This window comes from Raphanus sativus, chromosome 4 (genome assembly GCF_000801105.2).
Source record: "Raphanus sativus cultivar WK10039 chromosome 4, ASM80110v3, whole genome shotgun sequence".
Classification (NCBI taxonomy): domain Eukaryota; kingdom Viridiplantae; phylum Streptophyta; class Magnoliopsida; order Brassicales; family Brassicaceae; genus Raphanus; species Raphanus sativus.
Window position 1 is genome coordinate 21,796,699 of NC_079514.1, and position 17,093 is coordinate 21,813,791.

Here is a 17,093-nt window from a genome sequence, read left to right on the forward strand (position 1 = left end):
TCCTTGGGGCAGGTCGCGATGGCGATGCCCTGACAGACTCGCGTCCGCGGGTCGGCATATCCTCTTCCGAATCAGAACACAAAGTCACCGGAATAGGATCCACTAGCGGCCTATGCGAGGCAGATCCCAAGGTCCTGAATGACCTTCTCAACAAACACCTCTCCGAGCGGATCGTGCTAAGAGGAGCAACGACTTCCTCCGTAAAAGCAGGTTCGTCGTGGTCGGAAGATCGAGCTTCCTCGAGCAACTTGACCGGCCCTGAGATCGCAGGAGCAATTCCTAGACCGATCGGAAGCGAATTAAAAGTCCGAATCCGTTCCCTAGTGAACGACGACCAGTCAGTGTCCTCCGTCTCAAAACGGTCAACATACCTCGGAGTTGGTCCGACATCGGAGAGACCCCCGGATGAACTAAGCAAAAAGATATATATACTCGTGTAAGTTTCTTGAATAGCACGCAAATAAGAAAGATTCAAAAACTCACCGATATTTTCGGCCCAACGGCAAGGAAGCAGAGAAAAGTCAAAATCTGCCATGGTGGACAAGTCCACTTTGAAGACAAAGAACTGTTCCCGCCACAGATCGTCTCGATAGGGGAATCCGCTAATCACATGGCGACCAGGACGAAGAGATACCAAGAAGGTCCCGAGATTTTTCTGGTTACGCTTTATGAAAAGAAGATTGTGCAACTCCTCTCAAACAGAAGTTTCTCCTCCATGGCTCTGACAAGGATCGCCAGGAGATGCCTAAGAATATTCGGGCATAGCTGAGTAAAAGAGATCCCAAGCTCGGCAAGAATCTCTAGAACTGTTTTGGAATCGGGAAAGAAATCCCTCAGGACTCGAAGAAACGAAGATACGCTCCGCAGTATCCATCTCTAACAGTTTTCGGGGTCTCCTAATCGGAAGCAAGCTCACAAACCACGGCACGATCGACACCGAATGAAGAGTACAACTTTTCAAGATGCTCTTGCTTGATCGTCGGACGGGGGAATGAAAAGGAATACATTTTACTAAGATAATAAGAAAATTGCAAGATCAAGAGAAAGAAAGAAGATCGGAAGTGAAAAAGAAAAAGAAAAGCTCCATCGCTATTTAAAGGCAAGCTTCAAACGGCTATATCGAACCCGAGAGACGCAATAATTACCTAGGTTACGCTGCAGCCGCCATAATCACTCCGGTTTTGCTCTAGAAATTCACGTACATGACCGTTATGTAAAAAGTACAAGCAACGGATTAACGAGAACATCGAAAGCCGGGAGAAAATCTAATCAATTCCCGAACCAAGTAAACCGAACCGTCTCTTTCCATTTCGATCAAAGGAAAAGAGACTAGGGGACAAATGTTGGACCCAATTTTGGACATAGGCTAAATGGGCTATATTTAAAATGGGCCGTAAAAGAACAAGACCCATAGCGACGTCGACGAAGTCGAAAAAGAGGTCGCCGAAGTCGAGAAGGTTGCAGAAGCAGTTGCAAGAAAAGCGGAGTCAAACTTATAAAAAGGAGGAGAGATCAATACCAAAGGCGGAGCGAAAACCCTAGAGAGAGAGCACATCATACATTTCACCTTTCTCACTTTATCTTAGATCTCGATATTGATCGATCTCCTTGATATAATCAATCTATTTGTTATTCCTTTTAATCGACCTCTTGATCAATAAAAGTTCATTTTTGTCAACCGAATTCCGATTACATCGTTGTGTTCTAAGGATATTGTTACCTACATCTTTTGTCATTCCCTAGTTTACTTTACAAACACTACAAAATACTGAGTGTAGATTTTAGGTTCTACAACGATGTTTTGGTGGGCTGCTAGATCTGGATGAAGAGGAATCTGCCGTCCTCCCTGACCCGGTTATTTCTGCCATTGGAGGGATGCGGAGATTTGATATACAAAGGTCGTTTCCAGTCGAACGGATAATGAAGCGAAGATCAGTTATGTATCCCAATTGGAACAAAAAGATCTTGAAGTAATAATGGGAAGACGCTGTATTTATATATATTTAAGGGAAAGAGTCGTTGAGCACCTTCTCGGGAAAGCCGCCGATCTAGAATCTCGGAGCTCCCAAGACTGGATTTTTGGAATTTGAATTCGAAAATCCCGCTCCCCGCAGATCTCTCGAATAATAATAGCGTCATCAAAAGGAAAGTTGATTAGAGGAAAGATTGACGTAATCGGATACGATCTATCAGGGCCAATTCCGGAATGATAGCTTCTCGGTGTCAGAGTGAAAATCTTCGCTGGAACTAAAAGACTCAAAACCTTGCATAATCCTCTACTCTAGTCGTCAACACGACCCCGGCCTAACTCAACAAAAGAAACCAAGGCATCTGAAGCAGTCTCCGGCCCTGGAGAAAACTATCAAGACAAGGCCAAGAACACACATTATCCCTTGATTACAATGATAAAATCAAGGAATAATGGGAAAACTGTTGGGGAAAAATATCCAAGTACTAGTTTTCTCCAGCTTCCGGATAGGCCCTCAACTTCCAGACCCCTTCATGAAAAGGAACCAGGGACCGACCCCTGCTATCGGTCCGACCCCTGCTATCGGACCGACTATTGAAGTAAAATAGAAGTTTTCCACCTAAGGGAAAACTTCCATTTTTCTGATTGTGGAAGAGTTCGCCCTATTTGAAGCCGACATCTACAATTATAAATGGGGAGCCCAAACCATAGAACAAGGGATCGACATTCAGAGGCTAAGAGATTAGAGTTTAGGCGACTAAGAACTAGGTTTATACACCAACGTTGTAGTCCCATATGCAACACTCAATAAAACATCTCTTCTAGCCTCGATTTCTTGCTTTTCATACGTATCTTCTAGTGTTCCGTAGTACTTAAACGACCCTACACAAAAATACCATAACAAGGCTATTGCATCGTTGGGTTCTTTAATATAATGCAAGCATCTCATATAGGCCTTAAAACCTCTATAATCCTGATAACCTGAATAGTAATCCCAAGTCTAGCTACTTAAATCATACTTGTTAACCCAAATCAATCACTATTGAATAATTGTCTTGCTCAAACCAGTTTCTAAATTACTTGTTATTTATTGTTTTGAAAATCTCCAGCCTAGCTTACTTAAGATAAGATCTACTGATTCCTCAACTCCATGTGGATTCGATCCCTAAATACTACAATTGACCTCTTTTGATGAGAGTAATATTGTTATAGGGTAATTTGAGCATGTATCACAGGGCATGGGGAATTTGATCAATTGGTGAAGCGTTGAGGGTACGGTCCCCATGTCATGAATCCAGGGTCGCTCTAGGATCATGCTGTATGAAGACACGCAATCAATGACGAGGAACCTAGTCGGCATGTTGATCCCCTCGGTGTAGATAGGGAGAGTCACTTCTCCGATGGTTTGCTTGACTGCTCCACTGAATTCGATAAGTGGGACTACTTTTCGTATGAGAGCATGGTCGCCCAGCCCTAACTCCCGATAGGTAGCTTGGAAGATGATGTTGCCGGAGCTTCTGTTATCCACCAAAATTCTTTTTACCAAGCAGTTCGCGACGGTAAGTGATACGAGCAGAGCGTCATGGTGACGGGCCAATACTTGTTCCTGCTCCTCGGGAGTAAAACTGATTTTGTCCGCTTCCGGGAATCGATGCTCCATCTGGTATGCCCCCGGGCCATGCTCGCTGTCCCATGCGCTTCTCTCTACGGTTGCATGATTTACGTCGTCTATGCTCGAGCCGCCAGATACGACATGAATCTCCCAGCTTCCTTCTGAGCAAGTCGCGAGAGATCTCGCTGCTGTTCCCACTTCTTCGAACGTCGATAGTGGGCTTAAGGCCCCGGCTTCAGAGTCGGGTGCTTCTAAATTCCGCGCAGGTCGGGTCTCGTCTCCGTAGTGATACTCCCGGTTGAGATATTCGTCCTTCGGGATGTCGGGTCGTCTCTGAGGCTCGTCTGGCTCGTCCGCCGCCACCATCACGTAGTTTGGATTACCTCCCTTCTTCTAGCGCCAAACTGTTAGGGGATTTTTGTGTAGGTCGTTTTAGGGTACTACGGAACGGAGGACAAGTGTATATATTCGAATTGTTCGGATAGATTCGTGAGCGCCTTTTGAAAGATGATGAATAAAGAGACGTTTTATTAGATCAAAGAGCCGGAAATACAATAGAATGGTGTAAGAACCCTAGTGTAGTCGCCTAGCTCTAATCTCTAAGTGTCCAGGTGTAGATGAGTGGATCCCCTGCTCTAGGGTTTTACTTCGCCTTATATAGTCACCTTTTAGTCGGTCTGAGTAAGAAGAACTCTTCCATATTCGGAAATATGGAAGGTTCTCCTAGTCGGAAGTTTTCCATTTCTCGGAGGGAGGAGTAGTTCCGGGAGTAGTTCCGAAGGGTAGTTCCTGAGTTCCGAGTTCCTTTCAGTGAGGATCCGGGATACTTCGTAAGCGGGGACCCGGAGGTCTGGGTCCTGCCTGGAGCCTGGAGAAAAATGATACCGGAGTATTTTTCTCCAACATAGTTTATAAGGGAGAAGGTGGGAAGGTGGTATTGGAAAAGGAGAGAAGATGCTTTGACTCTCACATCTTAGCATAGTCGGGGAGTTGAGCGCTTATTGGCAATTCGGTCAGAGATAGCAGACACTATGTCTGTCCAACCAATTGATGGATGGAAATTCTTTGTCACAGGTGGCAGGCGCAACTCTATTGTTTATTTTGAACATATCAAGTGTGAATGTGGTGTCTATGGAATAGAGAAAATACCTTGCTCACATGCTATAGCAGCTGGAACATTTGCTAAAGTGCATATCGCCTCACCTGTGAGCCCGCTATACTCAAGGGAGAATTTGTATGCATGGTACTCACAGAACATATATCCTTGTGCTGGAGAGGTTGAGATCCGCAAATGTCTTCCTCCGGATGTAAAGCGTGGTCCGGGTCGAAAAAAGAAGTCAAAATGGCAATCTTGGTTGGAGTTATCCAGGTTCAGAGGACACAAACCGCGGAAGCTACACAAGGACTATAGCTGCTCGAACTGCAAACAACCTGGTCATACACGTCCAAACTGCAACCAACCTGTTTAGGAAGTCTTCTGAGAGTCGTCTTAGAGTCTTTGACAGTCTTCTTCAAGTCTTCTGTAAGTCTTCTTCGCTGCAAGTCTTCTCAACTTCTTCTGTAGGTCTTCTGGAAGTCCTCCTGAAGTCTCCCGAAAGTCTTCCACCTATCTTTCTATCTGCTTGTTATGTATTGTGTTATGACTTATATCTATTGTCTTTTGACTTATGTTGGTCCTCTGTGCGTCTTCTGGAAGTCTCCTGAAAGTCTTCTGGAAGTCTTCCACCTATCTTTCTATCTGCTTGTTATGTATTGTGTTATGACATATATATTGTCTTTTGACTTATCTTGGTCCTCTTTGCGTGTTCTGGAAGTCTCCTGAAAGTCTTCCACCTCTATTTCTATCTACTTGTTATGTATTGTGTTATGACATATATATTGTCTTTTGACTTATGTTTTGCGTTATGACATATCTATTCTCTTATCAATTGAATATTCTATTATGAAAAATAGAACAAGTTCCTTCATAGATTCACTACCAAACTAGTTGTACAAAGCTAGTTTGGTACGAGGATAAGTTACAAAAAAGGTTAATCCTATCCTACCATGTTAATGTACTACAAGGTTTCAAAAGAGGAGAAAAGCATCAAGGTTCTTGTACAAATTACACATCATTTTCCTTCGTACAAATCCAAGCAGGCATAGTCATCATCATCTCCGTCACGATGGTAGCAAAGATCATGTTCAAACATCTCTGTCGCCATCTTCTCCCTAATTGTCTTGGCGTACTTATCAGAAAAGGCAGGATGAAATTATGACATGCCAAGAGCATGGCACTCGATGTAATTCAAGGTGTACACACCACAATCACCAGATTGTGCAACAGGTACTTTGGCCCTCACTCTCTCAAATGTGAATGGCTCCAGTGTGTATCTGACTCGCTCTTCGTCGGTTGCAGCGAGTTCAACCATCAAATAAGGGATCATTGTGGTAAAGGGCTCCATTAACTTGGCGAGTTGACAAGGTTTAATATGAGTAGGAATGTTTTCCTAGATGGTGATGTGCTTGTTAGGGATCGATACCCAAATAGCAATCGAATGGTCGTTTTTGTAGTTAATTGGGGCATATATATCATCCACATCTTTTCCCCAAATCTTATTTGACTGGTGATAATTTGGAACCATGCATGCATAATGATCAGATGCCCTGGCAGGGAGCCTTGTTCCTAGGTCGTTGAGACCCGCCTGTGAGCTCTTAAATTCCCCCTACTTCTCGATCCACATCTGTCCAAAATGATGATCAAGAAAGCAAAGCCTATCGGACCTAAAATTCTCTGGATGGTCAGAATATCGAAGCCTCAATAAATTGATAAAACCATTCATGTGCTGCATTCAAAACATAATAAGTTAGAACGTTTCTTTAGAGACAAAAGACTTCAGGAAGACTTCAGGAAGACTTTATGCTTCCTGAAGACTTCCTGAAGTCTTCTGCTCTGAGGAGTAATGTTTCGGAGACTTCAGGAAGACTTCAGGAAGACTTCAGGAAGTCTTCCTGAATTCTTCCTTAAGTATTCTGTTCCGAGGAGTAGTGTTTATGAGACTTACAGAGTTCAAGAGCCATTTCTGGGGGGTTCGGAGGATGGCAAACCACAAACTTCGATTTCCACGAGGTTTTTTTGTCAAAATGTAGTTTATGGTCCCTGTAAACGGTAAAATTCTATCAACAAATCTTGACATTTATTCAAACTGTGTGAGATATAATGACTTACGGATCTTTTTCAGAAAGTCAAGAAGCACTTTAGCCTTCTTCTTGTCAACCGGTGCAAATGGATCATATCCATGACCAAACTTCTTGGTTGGAGGTTGCTGTGACACAGCAAGCTTCCTTTCTCGTTGACTTTTTGCACATGAATATTCCTTAATAGCATCTTTTTTTTCAACGCTTCTTTCTTCCTCCTCCTTTAAATATGATTTGGTTGGTTTTGTTTTGCCATAATGACAACACTTGGTTCTTTCATGCCACCGGGTTCTATGTCCTCCTTTTCTCGTTTTTCCCCGTTCACACTCTCACTCTGCAATTCTGATTACAATGGGAATGTCAACACGAGTACCAAACATAATAACCACAAGAATAAAAAAAGGCAACAATCACTTAGAGGAAGCAAAAACATTCATACATAACAAATCACATCCAAGAATTTTTTCACAAGGAAGCACAAAAATTCATACAAAACAAACCAAATCCAAACCAAATCCAAGAATTCTGACACAAGGAAGCACAAAAATTCAAAAAAAAAACAAACCAAATTTACTACGGTATCTTAGTATTTTGCCTAGTATTTCGCAGCACTCGTATTTTGGAAGAGGGTTTGGTACTAACCCCTGGTTCGCGTGCAGTCGTATTCGGGTCTGAAAGTGTTAGTTGAAGTTCATTAGAGTCAGTGCCTTTCTGGTTCATTCCCACCTTCTTCTCCACAGATTCCATCCTATCCCAAATAAGCTTCATCTCTTTTACGCACTCACTAAACCCAACAGTCATAACTTTCGTCATCTCCTTGAACATTTGCTCAATCTCTCCTCCCGTAAGCTTATTCCTAGCAACAAAAGACTCTAGTGGAGGCTCTATATGATCCTCTGATGGAAGAAATTCTGTATAAGCCTCTGTATGAGCTTTTTTCCGAGCTCTTCTTTCTTCGTTGACAGGGAACTGAGGAGGTTCTTGCTTCATATAGACAAGATTGGTCCACGTCTTAATACCTTTGACTGGCCAGCACTCCTGAGTCCAATTCCAATTAGCTTTAGCAGAAAACATGAACATCAACAAGTTTTCAACCGCCACATCACCAACATCATTGTCCCATTGAAGGAACATTTCACCTATCTCCTTCGCCACATAGTTGACCACGCGAGTCTGCATTAAGTAAATATCAAGTTAGATACCCTGTTGATCAGTAAGACATTAATCAGTACTCTGTTCTATTGGTGATACCTGTGTGGTGATACCCTCTTTGACAAATTTTCGTCCTTTGTGTCCCTTGTAAGCCAGCAAAGGGGGACTCGGTTTGTTTCGTATGGGCTTCCCAAAGGCTGCAGTAAAGTCGGGCAGAGCAAAGTAGACCCAAACTTGGAGAACTTGAACAAACCCATCTATGGTATAAGTCTTTGTAAAATTTTTGCGCTTCAGAGAGTCTATCAACCACTTAAAAGCCAGTCTCCCCCATGGGTACGTCTCAAATTCTTCCAAATCCATCACTAGCCTTACAGGGTTCGCCCGTGTAGCGGATGAGTTCTTTTTCTCTTCAATATATCCTAAGTAGATGGCGAGGTATCCCAGGCGCATGCGGTCAACCCGAGACCACTCTTGACATCTCTTACATGCTGCTATTATTTGCAAGGTATTTGGACCAGCATCAATATCCACACCCATCAGCTCCCAGAAACGAGCCAACTCATCTGTCACCTCTAGAGCCGGATTATCCAAGTTCTCAATATATTTGCAGTTTAGACCGGTGAGGTGCTCGAACTCAATCAGTGAAAATCTCACCGGGTGTGGACCAATAAGAGACCAGAGCTCGTTCTTCTTCTTGATATCCAGCTGGTAACACAACATAGCCTAGACGCCCATCCAAATTGCAGCTCCCAAAATTTGATAAACACTCCCAACCTTGAATTCTTCAGTTTCTCCCATTCATCTTCGTTAAGAGCAGCCTTTACAGAAGGAAGCAAGTTTAGGTTATATGTATGATATGCAATGTTTTTTATTGGAACGGGCTCTTCGCCTAAGGTGAACAACCTCATAGGAAATTCTGGTAAATCCATTTTACAGTTTGCAAAACATTGAAAATGCAACACTTCAAACACAAACAGAATAGAACAAACAAATAAACAGAAAAACATGCGAAGACTTCATAATGTCTCGGAAGATTTCACACAGACTTACGGAAGACTTCAAGAAGACTTACAGAAGACTTCCGGAAGACTTCAAGACGATTTCAAGAAGACTGCCGGAAGACTTCAAGAAGACTTCCGGAAGACTTTGTGAAGACTTACGGAAGACTTCATGAAGACTTACGAAGTCTCTCGTAAGTTATTTGTAAGTCTTCGTGAAGTTTTCTCCTATAAGTCTTCTTGAAGTATTCTCCTAAAAAGTCATCTTGAGGTCTTCTCTTGTAAGTCGTCCGAGACAGCATGAAGTCGTCACGAAGTCGTCTAATAGAACACTAGTCAAATCTGAAGAGAAACCATGATACATCGAACAAATGGGTGAACATATCGTCGGAAAGCGGAGAAATCGAGGTCCAAGACAGAGAAGTTACATTCGCCGACAGCTACAGTTACAGATCTGTCAAAACTCGACAAGAAGGAAGAATTCACGACGGAGAAACAAACTGTTTCAGTAATGAAATAAAAATTTGACAGTAAAGAGGAAGAACGAGAAAGAACGAGGAAGAACTTACTGGCGGGGGAGTTAGAATACAACACAAACAGTTTCAGATCTGAAAAAAAAACATGTGGTTTAGTTTAATCGACGACAATGGCTCTCGAATACGAAGAAGAAAGAAAATTTACCAGAATAACAAAATTACCAGAGATAAAAATGACGAAGAAGATTTTTTGACGGAAATCGTCTTTACAATCGCCTCAGAGAAACATCTAGGGATTCCGCGTGTTTTTTATAATTACTAAACATATATAGGTCAATTTGAAAAAAAAATGAAGATAAGATTTCAGAATCTAATCCTAAAGATACCAACAATACCACAACATATGTTACCATACCCTGAACCAAAGACTATCATGACTTAATCTACATTCACTCATCTTTGTTAAAAATAATACAATTTCAGAAAACTAAATTTCTATATTTTAGAAATATTTATTAATACATGATTTTGACTTTTTCTCTTTGAAAATAATTTTTATAAAATTTATTAATTACTTTTAAGATGTAATCCATAGGAACACTTCCAAACCCTAAAGTCAAATAACTATGCAAAATATATTTTCTTAAATTTAAAAGAAACTTAGAAAGTGTTTAAATTAAGTTATTAGATAATTACTAACATATATAGGTCAATTTGGAAGAAAAAAATGAAGATAAGATTTGAGATACCAACAATACTATAACATATGTTACCAAACCGTAACTAATAACTCATGAACCAATCTACATTCACACATTTATGTTAAATATAGTTCAATTTTAGATAAACTAAATTTACATCATTGAAAAATATTTATTTTTATATGATATCAATTTTTTATTCATCAATATATTTTTTATAAAAATTTTAAATTTTATTTAAGATCTACTGAACGAGAAAACTTATAAAGAAGTCTTCTTTGATAAGACTTATTTGTAAGTCTTCTCTAACGAATGGTTAAAATGTAAAATAGAATATATGTTTTCTGTTTGTTCATAAAGAAATTGTTGTAATATCACTAGGCATTTAGGTTACTTTTGTATTTGATTAAATTTTGGGATACATTTTTGTATTTGACTTAAAATTTTGAGTTATATTTGGCGAGTCCCAAAATATAATTTGTTAGAAAAATGTAATTAATAATAATTTACGTAATTTCATCTTTTAACGGTGTGAAAATGTCAAAATAATACTTATTTAAAAACAAAAGGCGTAATATTTAGTTGTGGTAAATCCTTTAAAACTGATTTGTAAATAAAATAAAATTTTGGAAAAAAATCAAATGACACATGACATTCACAGTCTAGTATAAAAGATATCAATAGCTTCTATTTATTTTGTTGCAAAAAATCAATGATTATGTCCTATAATAAATATTTCGTAGTATAGCTATGTTTCTCCTGTGACTACCTTCGTATTTTTGTATGAATTTAACACTTTTTATGAATTTGACATTTTTGTATAATTTTGACGCATTTGTATGAATTTGACGTATTTGTGACTAGTAGAAAATTTTACTAGAGTTAGAAACAAAATGAAGTTTTTTTAAGAAAATAAATAAATACAAATAACACAAGGCAAAAGGGATATTGGTTTAAATTGAAAATTCAATCTATAAACTTTTTTTTTGGTCTAAATGTTAAGTTCAATCTATAAACTTATATACTCAACTCAATTCAATCTATAAACTTATATACTCCAACCGGGTATTTTCTATTCCATCAGATGTATTTCATTTTAATTAGAGATCTTTGAATAGTATCAATAGAAGGCGACAACCTTCTGGCTAATCAAAACACAACACGATATTGTGAGGATTTTCCTGTCCCCTCATTTTGATGTCCCTTGAGAAAAAAACATACATTATAACAAAAGAGCATTCGCACAATATACAACCATAATTTACTCACAGAACCACCAGGCAATTAAACAACAGCCCCATTAAAACTAAGCCAGCCACAACTGTCAGCGATGTTGCTTCACCACTGGAGAAGCTTCCACCTGGAGTACTTGTTGTCAACACAAGTACCATCCACTCTTTCTCCGACCCAACACCAGCTCCAACATACCTCGAATCGTTAAGATACTGAGCATAACCAGTGTGGGTGTAGTTAGTTAGAACTAGAGTAGGTACCCGGTTAGGGATACAAACTGGTAAGATCAATCCGTCATGGGTACTGTTTGGGTCGACCTTGCATTCAGAAAGAATGTCTTGGTAGTTCGATAACCGTGGGGGGACAGAACCAGGAGTAATTGTGCTGGCTGTGGTGTGGTTTGTGCATGGCTCACCTTCAAGCTTGTCGGCTATCTCATCGGCCACACAATCGGCCTTACCGTTCTTGGCAAAAGGTGGAACACTTTGTGCAGTTCTATAGCTGTTCAGTCCTTGAAGAAGATTATCCTCCTCCTCTACAACATTTCAAAGACAGTGAAGAGGATATAGTACTACTAGAAGGATATTCATCTATTAATATTGATGGGAAGAATGTAAATAACATGCAAACATTAAGATAAATTACAGATACGTATATATATGAAAAATGAAACAACTTAGATAACTTATGGTAGCTAAGTAGTTAACTATCTATATAAACATGCATGGGATCGAATTTTTCACTCATATAGGCTTTGAAACTTATGGCCAACAACCCCAAGAAAATTATATAATATAGCTTTTCCTCTTTAGTTGGAATCCATAAGAAGCAGCCAACATCTTAATCCAGGCAAAAATGGCAAAAAATATTCTCCTCGCAATAAAGAAAATAACAGGTGGAACGACGTGCATGATTATTTGTTGTAATGCATGCGTTTTCACAAATACATAGTATAGTTACACTACTAATAGCGAAGGAGAGAGATCGTACGGTTGCTGATAACATAAGTGGAAATCAAGGAGAACATGAGAAGATGAACGATGTACAAAGAGAGCGACATCTTGGTAATAATCAAGACCATTCCGCTTCACAGAATTTTAGATTTGTTTTCTTGGTTCTCTGGTAATAAAAGCAGTGAAGGTCAGGGTAGAACGAGAGCAAATGCAAAGAGAATAAATCGTGTTAAGCTGTACCTTTTTCGTTTATAACATCTTGAGATTTAAAAATACTATATTCGCCAAAAGTCAGCAACACTTGGCGCATATGTATTTTCGTTTTGCCACTAGGGGACATGTATTCATGCAACACCTCTATACGTGTCAGGCATGCACAACAACAAAATACAAATAGAACGAAAGTTCATATTCGTGTTACAGCGGATAATTTTATTTTGTATTTCTTACGCAGTTTACGAGTTAGAGGAAAAATCTGGATCTGCCTTAATTAAAAATAGTAGAAAGCTATGTATATTTGGTATAATCTATATATTAAACTTAGATATAATATGTTTTAGTTAATTAATATTTGTCTCTTCTAAATCTAGTGTCATTATATATATTTTTATTAACAAAATGTAAAATTTTCAAATATATCAGTATATTCTTTCATTAACTTTAAAAGTAAAATTTTAAAAGGGGTTAAGATAAGAAAAACTATAAGCTGAATAATAACAGTAAATAAATAATAGATGATAACAATAAAATATGATGAAACATGGGTTTATCAATAAAGATAAGAGCTTTTAAGAAAATCAACAAATGCGTTATTATTCAAAACTTTTAGGAATATCAATTTTGAATTGATAAATCAGTGGCATAACTATTTGAGAAAGAAGGCTGACCCCATGATTTTTAAAATTTATTTGTTTATATGTGACTTTGTTAGTGTAAAATGAAAAAAAGTTGGTTGATTCATGTACAATTGACCCCCTTATTTAAGGGTGTAATCTAATTCATGCACATGTTTTAACACTATTAGATAAATATATTAATACTGATTCTGGTGAGAATGATTGCTATTTTCGCCACTGTGTGAAACCCTTAAAAGTTTTAGATTTTTTTCTAAAAATTCTATAGAAATATCTTCCATTTAAACTAGATTTTTATTTTTATCTTTTAACTGTTTAATCCAAATTTTTAGGGTTAGTAAAACCATTAATAATTTTATCCGAGAAACCAAGAAGATATAGAGTTTAAAAATTATTTTGACTGAATTTGAGAATTTTTGGTTAAACTCTGGTGATCCGGTTATTTCTAAGGAGAGACAGAAAAGGACAAATTCTTTGATATATTGATGACTTTTAATCATATATCTGCAACGACTTGATTATATCTTAAAATAAAATAAGTGTTGGACCTAATTTTGGTCCATCAGACTAATGGGTCTATTTCGGGAAAACAGGCCGCAAAGAAGAAACCCCCGAATCGAACTCGATGGGATGACGAAGTCAAGGGAGAAGACGGAGATCGCGGAGTCGATTACAAGGAGGACGGAGTTGATATTATAAAAGGGAAGAGAGATCAACACTTGGAGGACAGCGAAAACCCTAGAGAGAGAGCATACTACACATTCTTACCTTTCTTACTTTGTTAGATCCCGATCTTGATCGATCTCTTTGTTATAGTCAATCTTTTTGTTATTTCTTGTAATTGACCTCTTATTCAATAAAAGTTTATTTTTATCAACTGATTTCCGATTACATCGTTGTAATCTAAGGATATCGTTACCTACATCCTTTGTCATTCCTTAGTTTACTTTACAAACACTACAAAATACAGAGTGTAGATTTTAGGTTCTACATTTTAGCGCCGACTATGGGGAAGATAAACGAAAAACATCTTTAATAAGAACCAGATCCAGGATTTCTAAGCACGAACATGGATCCCAGCCAACAAGGACAAAGATTCAACAGTCCGAGATCAAAACGATCCGCGACCTCCAAGCGCCCCGCGATCGCCGCTCCGCCTCCCAAGTCAGGAAGCGATCATCGACTAGGAAAAACGATCCCAAATAAAAGCGCGATAACCTTCTCTCCTTATGAGAATGTCGAGCTCGATATTCCCCATGATGACGCTATGGTCATCACGATAGAACTCGCCGGCGTAGTTTTGTCAAAAGTCCTCATCGACCTCGGGTGCGTAGCCAACTTGCTATCACATGAAACCCTCGAAAAAATCGATCGACCCGACGTGGTCATTGATAAACACGCACCTCCTCTCTACAGCTTTGGAGGAAGCAGAATGCCCCTATTAGGGAATATAGCGATCGTCGTTAGAACACATGACCTCGAACAAGAAACTGAATTTTCTGTAATGCACGACCTCTCTCCTTTCGACGCTGTCTTGGGACGAACTTGGCTTCATGAAGGTGGTGCCTTCGATATACCACCAGTGCGTAAAATTCATATCCCTAACCGGGGAGAAAACCATCTATGGAAATGAAAAGCAATCGCGGTCCTGCTATATGACAGGATGCCGCAAGATGTTCCCGTAAGGAGTGAACCAACAAGTGGTGCGAGATACCTCGACGAGAGATCCCGGAAAAGATCTCGCATGTAATGTTTCCTTAGATCCGCATTCGCCGGAGAAATGCGTTAGCATTGGACGCGATCTCCAACCAAAGATCAAGGACTACTTAATAATCTTCCTGACAAATAATATCAATACATTTGCATGGTCTGCTGCCGACATGCCATGTATCGACATCAGCATCGCATCACATGATCTAAATGTCGATCCCATATTTAAGCCGATCAAATAAAAACCAAAAACGCTTGGGCCAGAAAGAGCCAAGGCAGTAAAAGACGAAGTCGATAAATTGTTGAAAATTGGATTGATCCGCGAAGTTCAATACCGGGACTGGCTCGCCAACCCGGTCGTCGTCAAGAAAAAGAACGGGAAATAGAGAGTCTGCATCGATTTCACAGATCTAAACAAAGCCTGCCCCAAAGACAGTTTCCCGTTACCCCATATAGATCGACTGGTCGAAGCCACGGCTGGTCACGAGCTACTCTCCTTCATGGACGCCTTCTCCGGATACAACCAGATCCTCATGAACCCGGAGGATCAGGAGAAAACGAGCTTCATTACCGAGCGAGGAACCTATTGATATAAGGTAATGCCCTTCGGATTGAAAAACGCCGGAGCCACCTACCAAAGGCTGGTAAACAAGATGTTCTTCAACCAATTGGGTAAAACGATTGAGGTCTACATAGATGACATGCTGGTGAAATCTTCAGTGGCTAACGACCACGTTCTCCAACTCCAAGAATGCTTCAACATTCTCAATAAGTTCGGGATGAAACTAATCCCGACCAAATGCACGTTTGGAGTGGCATCTGGAGAGTTCCTCGAATACCTCGTAACCAAAAGATGGATCAAAGCCAACCCTAAACAGATCTCAGCGCTTATCGAAACTTTACCCCCGAAGTCGATCAAAGATGTACAAAGACTCACAGAAAAGATCGATGCACTGAATCGTTTCATCTCGAGATCAACAGATCGGTGTCTTCCGCTCTACAAGCTCCTCAAAGGAAATAAGAATTTCGAATGGAACGCCGATTGCGATGCCGCCCTCAGCAAGCTTAAAGCCTATATAAGCGAGCCCCCCAACCTATCTAAACTTGTGCACGACAAGCTCTTATACATGTATGTTGCGACCTCGGAACACGCAGTAAGTGGGGTACTAGTTCGCGAAGAAAATGGTGAACAAAAGCCGGTGTACTACGTCATTAGATCTTTGTCTGATGCCGAAACAAGGTACCCCGTAATGGAAAAACTAGCCCTGGCGGTGGTAAGCACCGCACGGAAATTAAGACCGTATTTCCAGTCCCATTCGATCATGGTGATGATGTCGCAGCCGTTACGAACGGTTCTTCATAGTCCGAGCCAATTCGGAAGACTAGCGAAATGGAAATCGAGCTCGGAGAATACGATATCGAATATAAACCCCGAACGAGCTCGAAAGAACAAGTTCTAGCATATTTCATTATCGAGATCGTTCCCAGGGAAACTGGTGCTACCGACAAAACCCGAAAATGGAAACTCCACGTTTACGGAGCCTCCTCAAAGCAAGGATCAGGTATTGGAATACAACTCGAATCCTCAATGGGAGAGATGATCGAGCAATATTTCCATCTAGGCTTCAATGCATCAAACAACGAGGCCGAGTATGAATTCCTGATCGCTGGGTTACGACTCGCCCAAAGCATAGGTGCTCGGAAGATAAGCGCTTTCAGCGACTCGTAGCTCGTCACAAGCCAATTCCACGGCGAGTACGAAGCTAAAAACGAACGGATGGAGGCCTACCTGGCGGTACTACGAGGGATCGCCCAGCAGTTTGACGAATTCGAGCTCGCGAAGATCCCGAGGGGAGAAAACACATCAGCAGACGCCCTCGCCGCATTAGCATCGACGTCGAATCCGACCATAAGAAGGGTAATACCGGTAGAAGGCATAGACCAACCAAGTATAGACCTTCCTCGCAGAGGGATTGCTAACGGCGAAGACAACCTCCCACTGATTGGAGCAGTTGTCACTCATAGTAGGTCTAAGGGAAATAATCAAGACCCCGAAGAGGAGGAATTCGGAATTCCACGAAGCCGAAGAAACCCTGGCGAATCCTCCCGAAGAACCCGATCAGGCGTCACAAGGATGGCACCTACTCGCATGGATCCCGAAGAGATACCTGTTCACGAAATAAACAACGAGTCACACAAAGCTTTCCAGAACGAGCTCGAAAGTAGACCAGATTGGAGAATCCCAATACACAATTATA

At 40.3% G+C, this 17,093-nt stretch overlaps 2 protein-coding genes across 2 annotated transcripts; both read right to left on the bottom strand.

Moving 5' to 3' along the window:
• Window positions 1–7,331: 7,331 nt before the first annotated feature.
• Window positions 7,332–8,630, bottom strand: LOC130511192 (uncharacterized). Its single transcript, XM_057008070.1, has 2 exons — window positions 8,010–8,630; window positions 7,332–7,931 (listed from the first exon to the last, which is right to left on the bottom strand). Exons 1-2 carry the CDS (start codon window positions 8,628–8,630, stop codon window positions 7,332–7,334), a joined length of 1,221 nt encoding a protein of 406 aa, XP_056864050.1.
• A 2,620-nt stretch (window positions 8,631–11,250) lies between these two features.
• LOC108830846 (uncharacterized GPI-anchored protein At3g06035) lies at window positions 11,251–12,511 on the bottom strand. The gene is made up of 2 exons (XM_018604416.2): window positions 12,309–12,511; window positions 11,251–11,853 (listed from the first exon to the last, which is right to left on the bottom strand). The coding sequence occupies exons 1-2, from the start codon at window positions 12,397–12,399 to the stop codon at window positions 11,351–11,353; spliced, it is 594 nt and encodes a 197-aa protein (XP_018459918.1). The 5' UTR covers window positions 12,400–12,511; the 3' UTR covers window positions 11,251–11,350.
• Window positions 12,512–17,093: the final 4,582 nt, after the last annotated feature.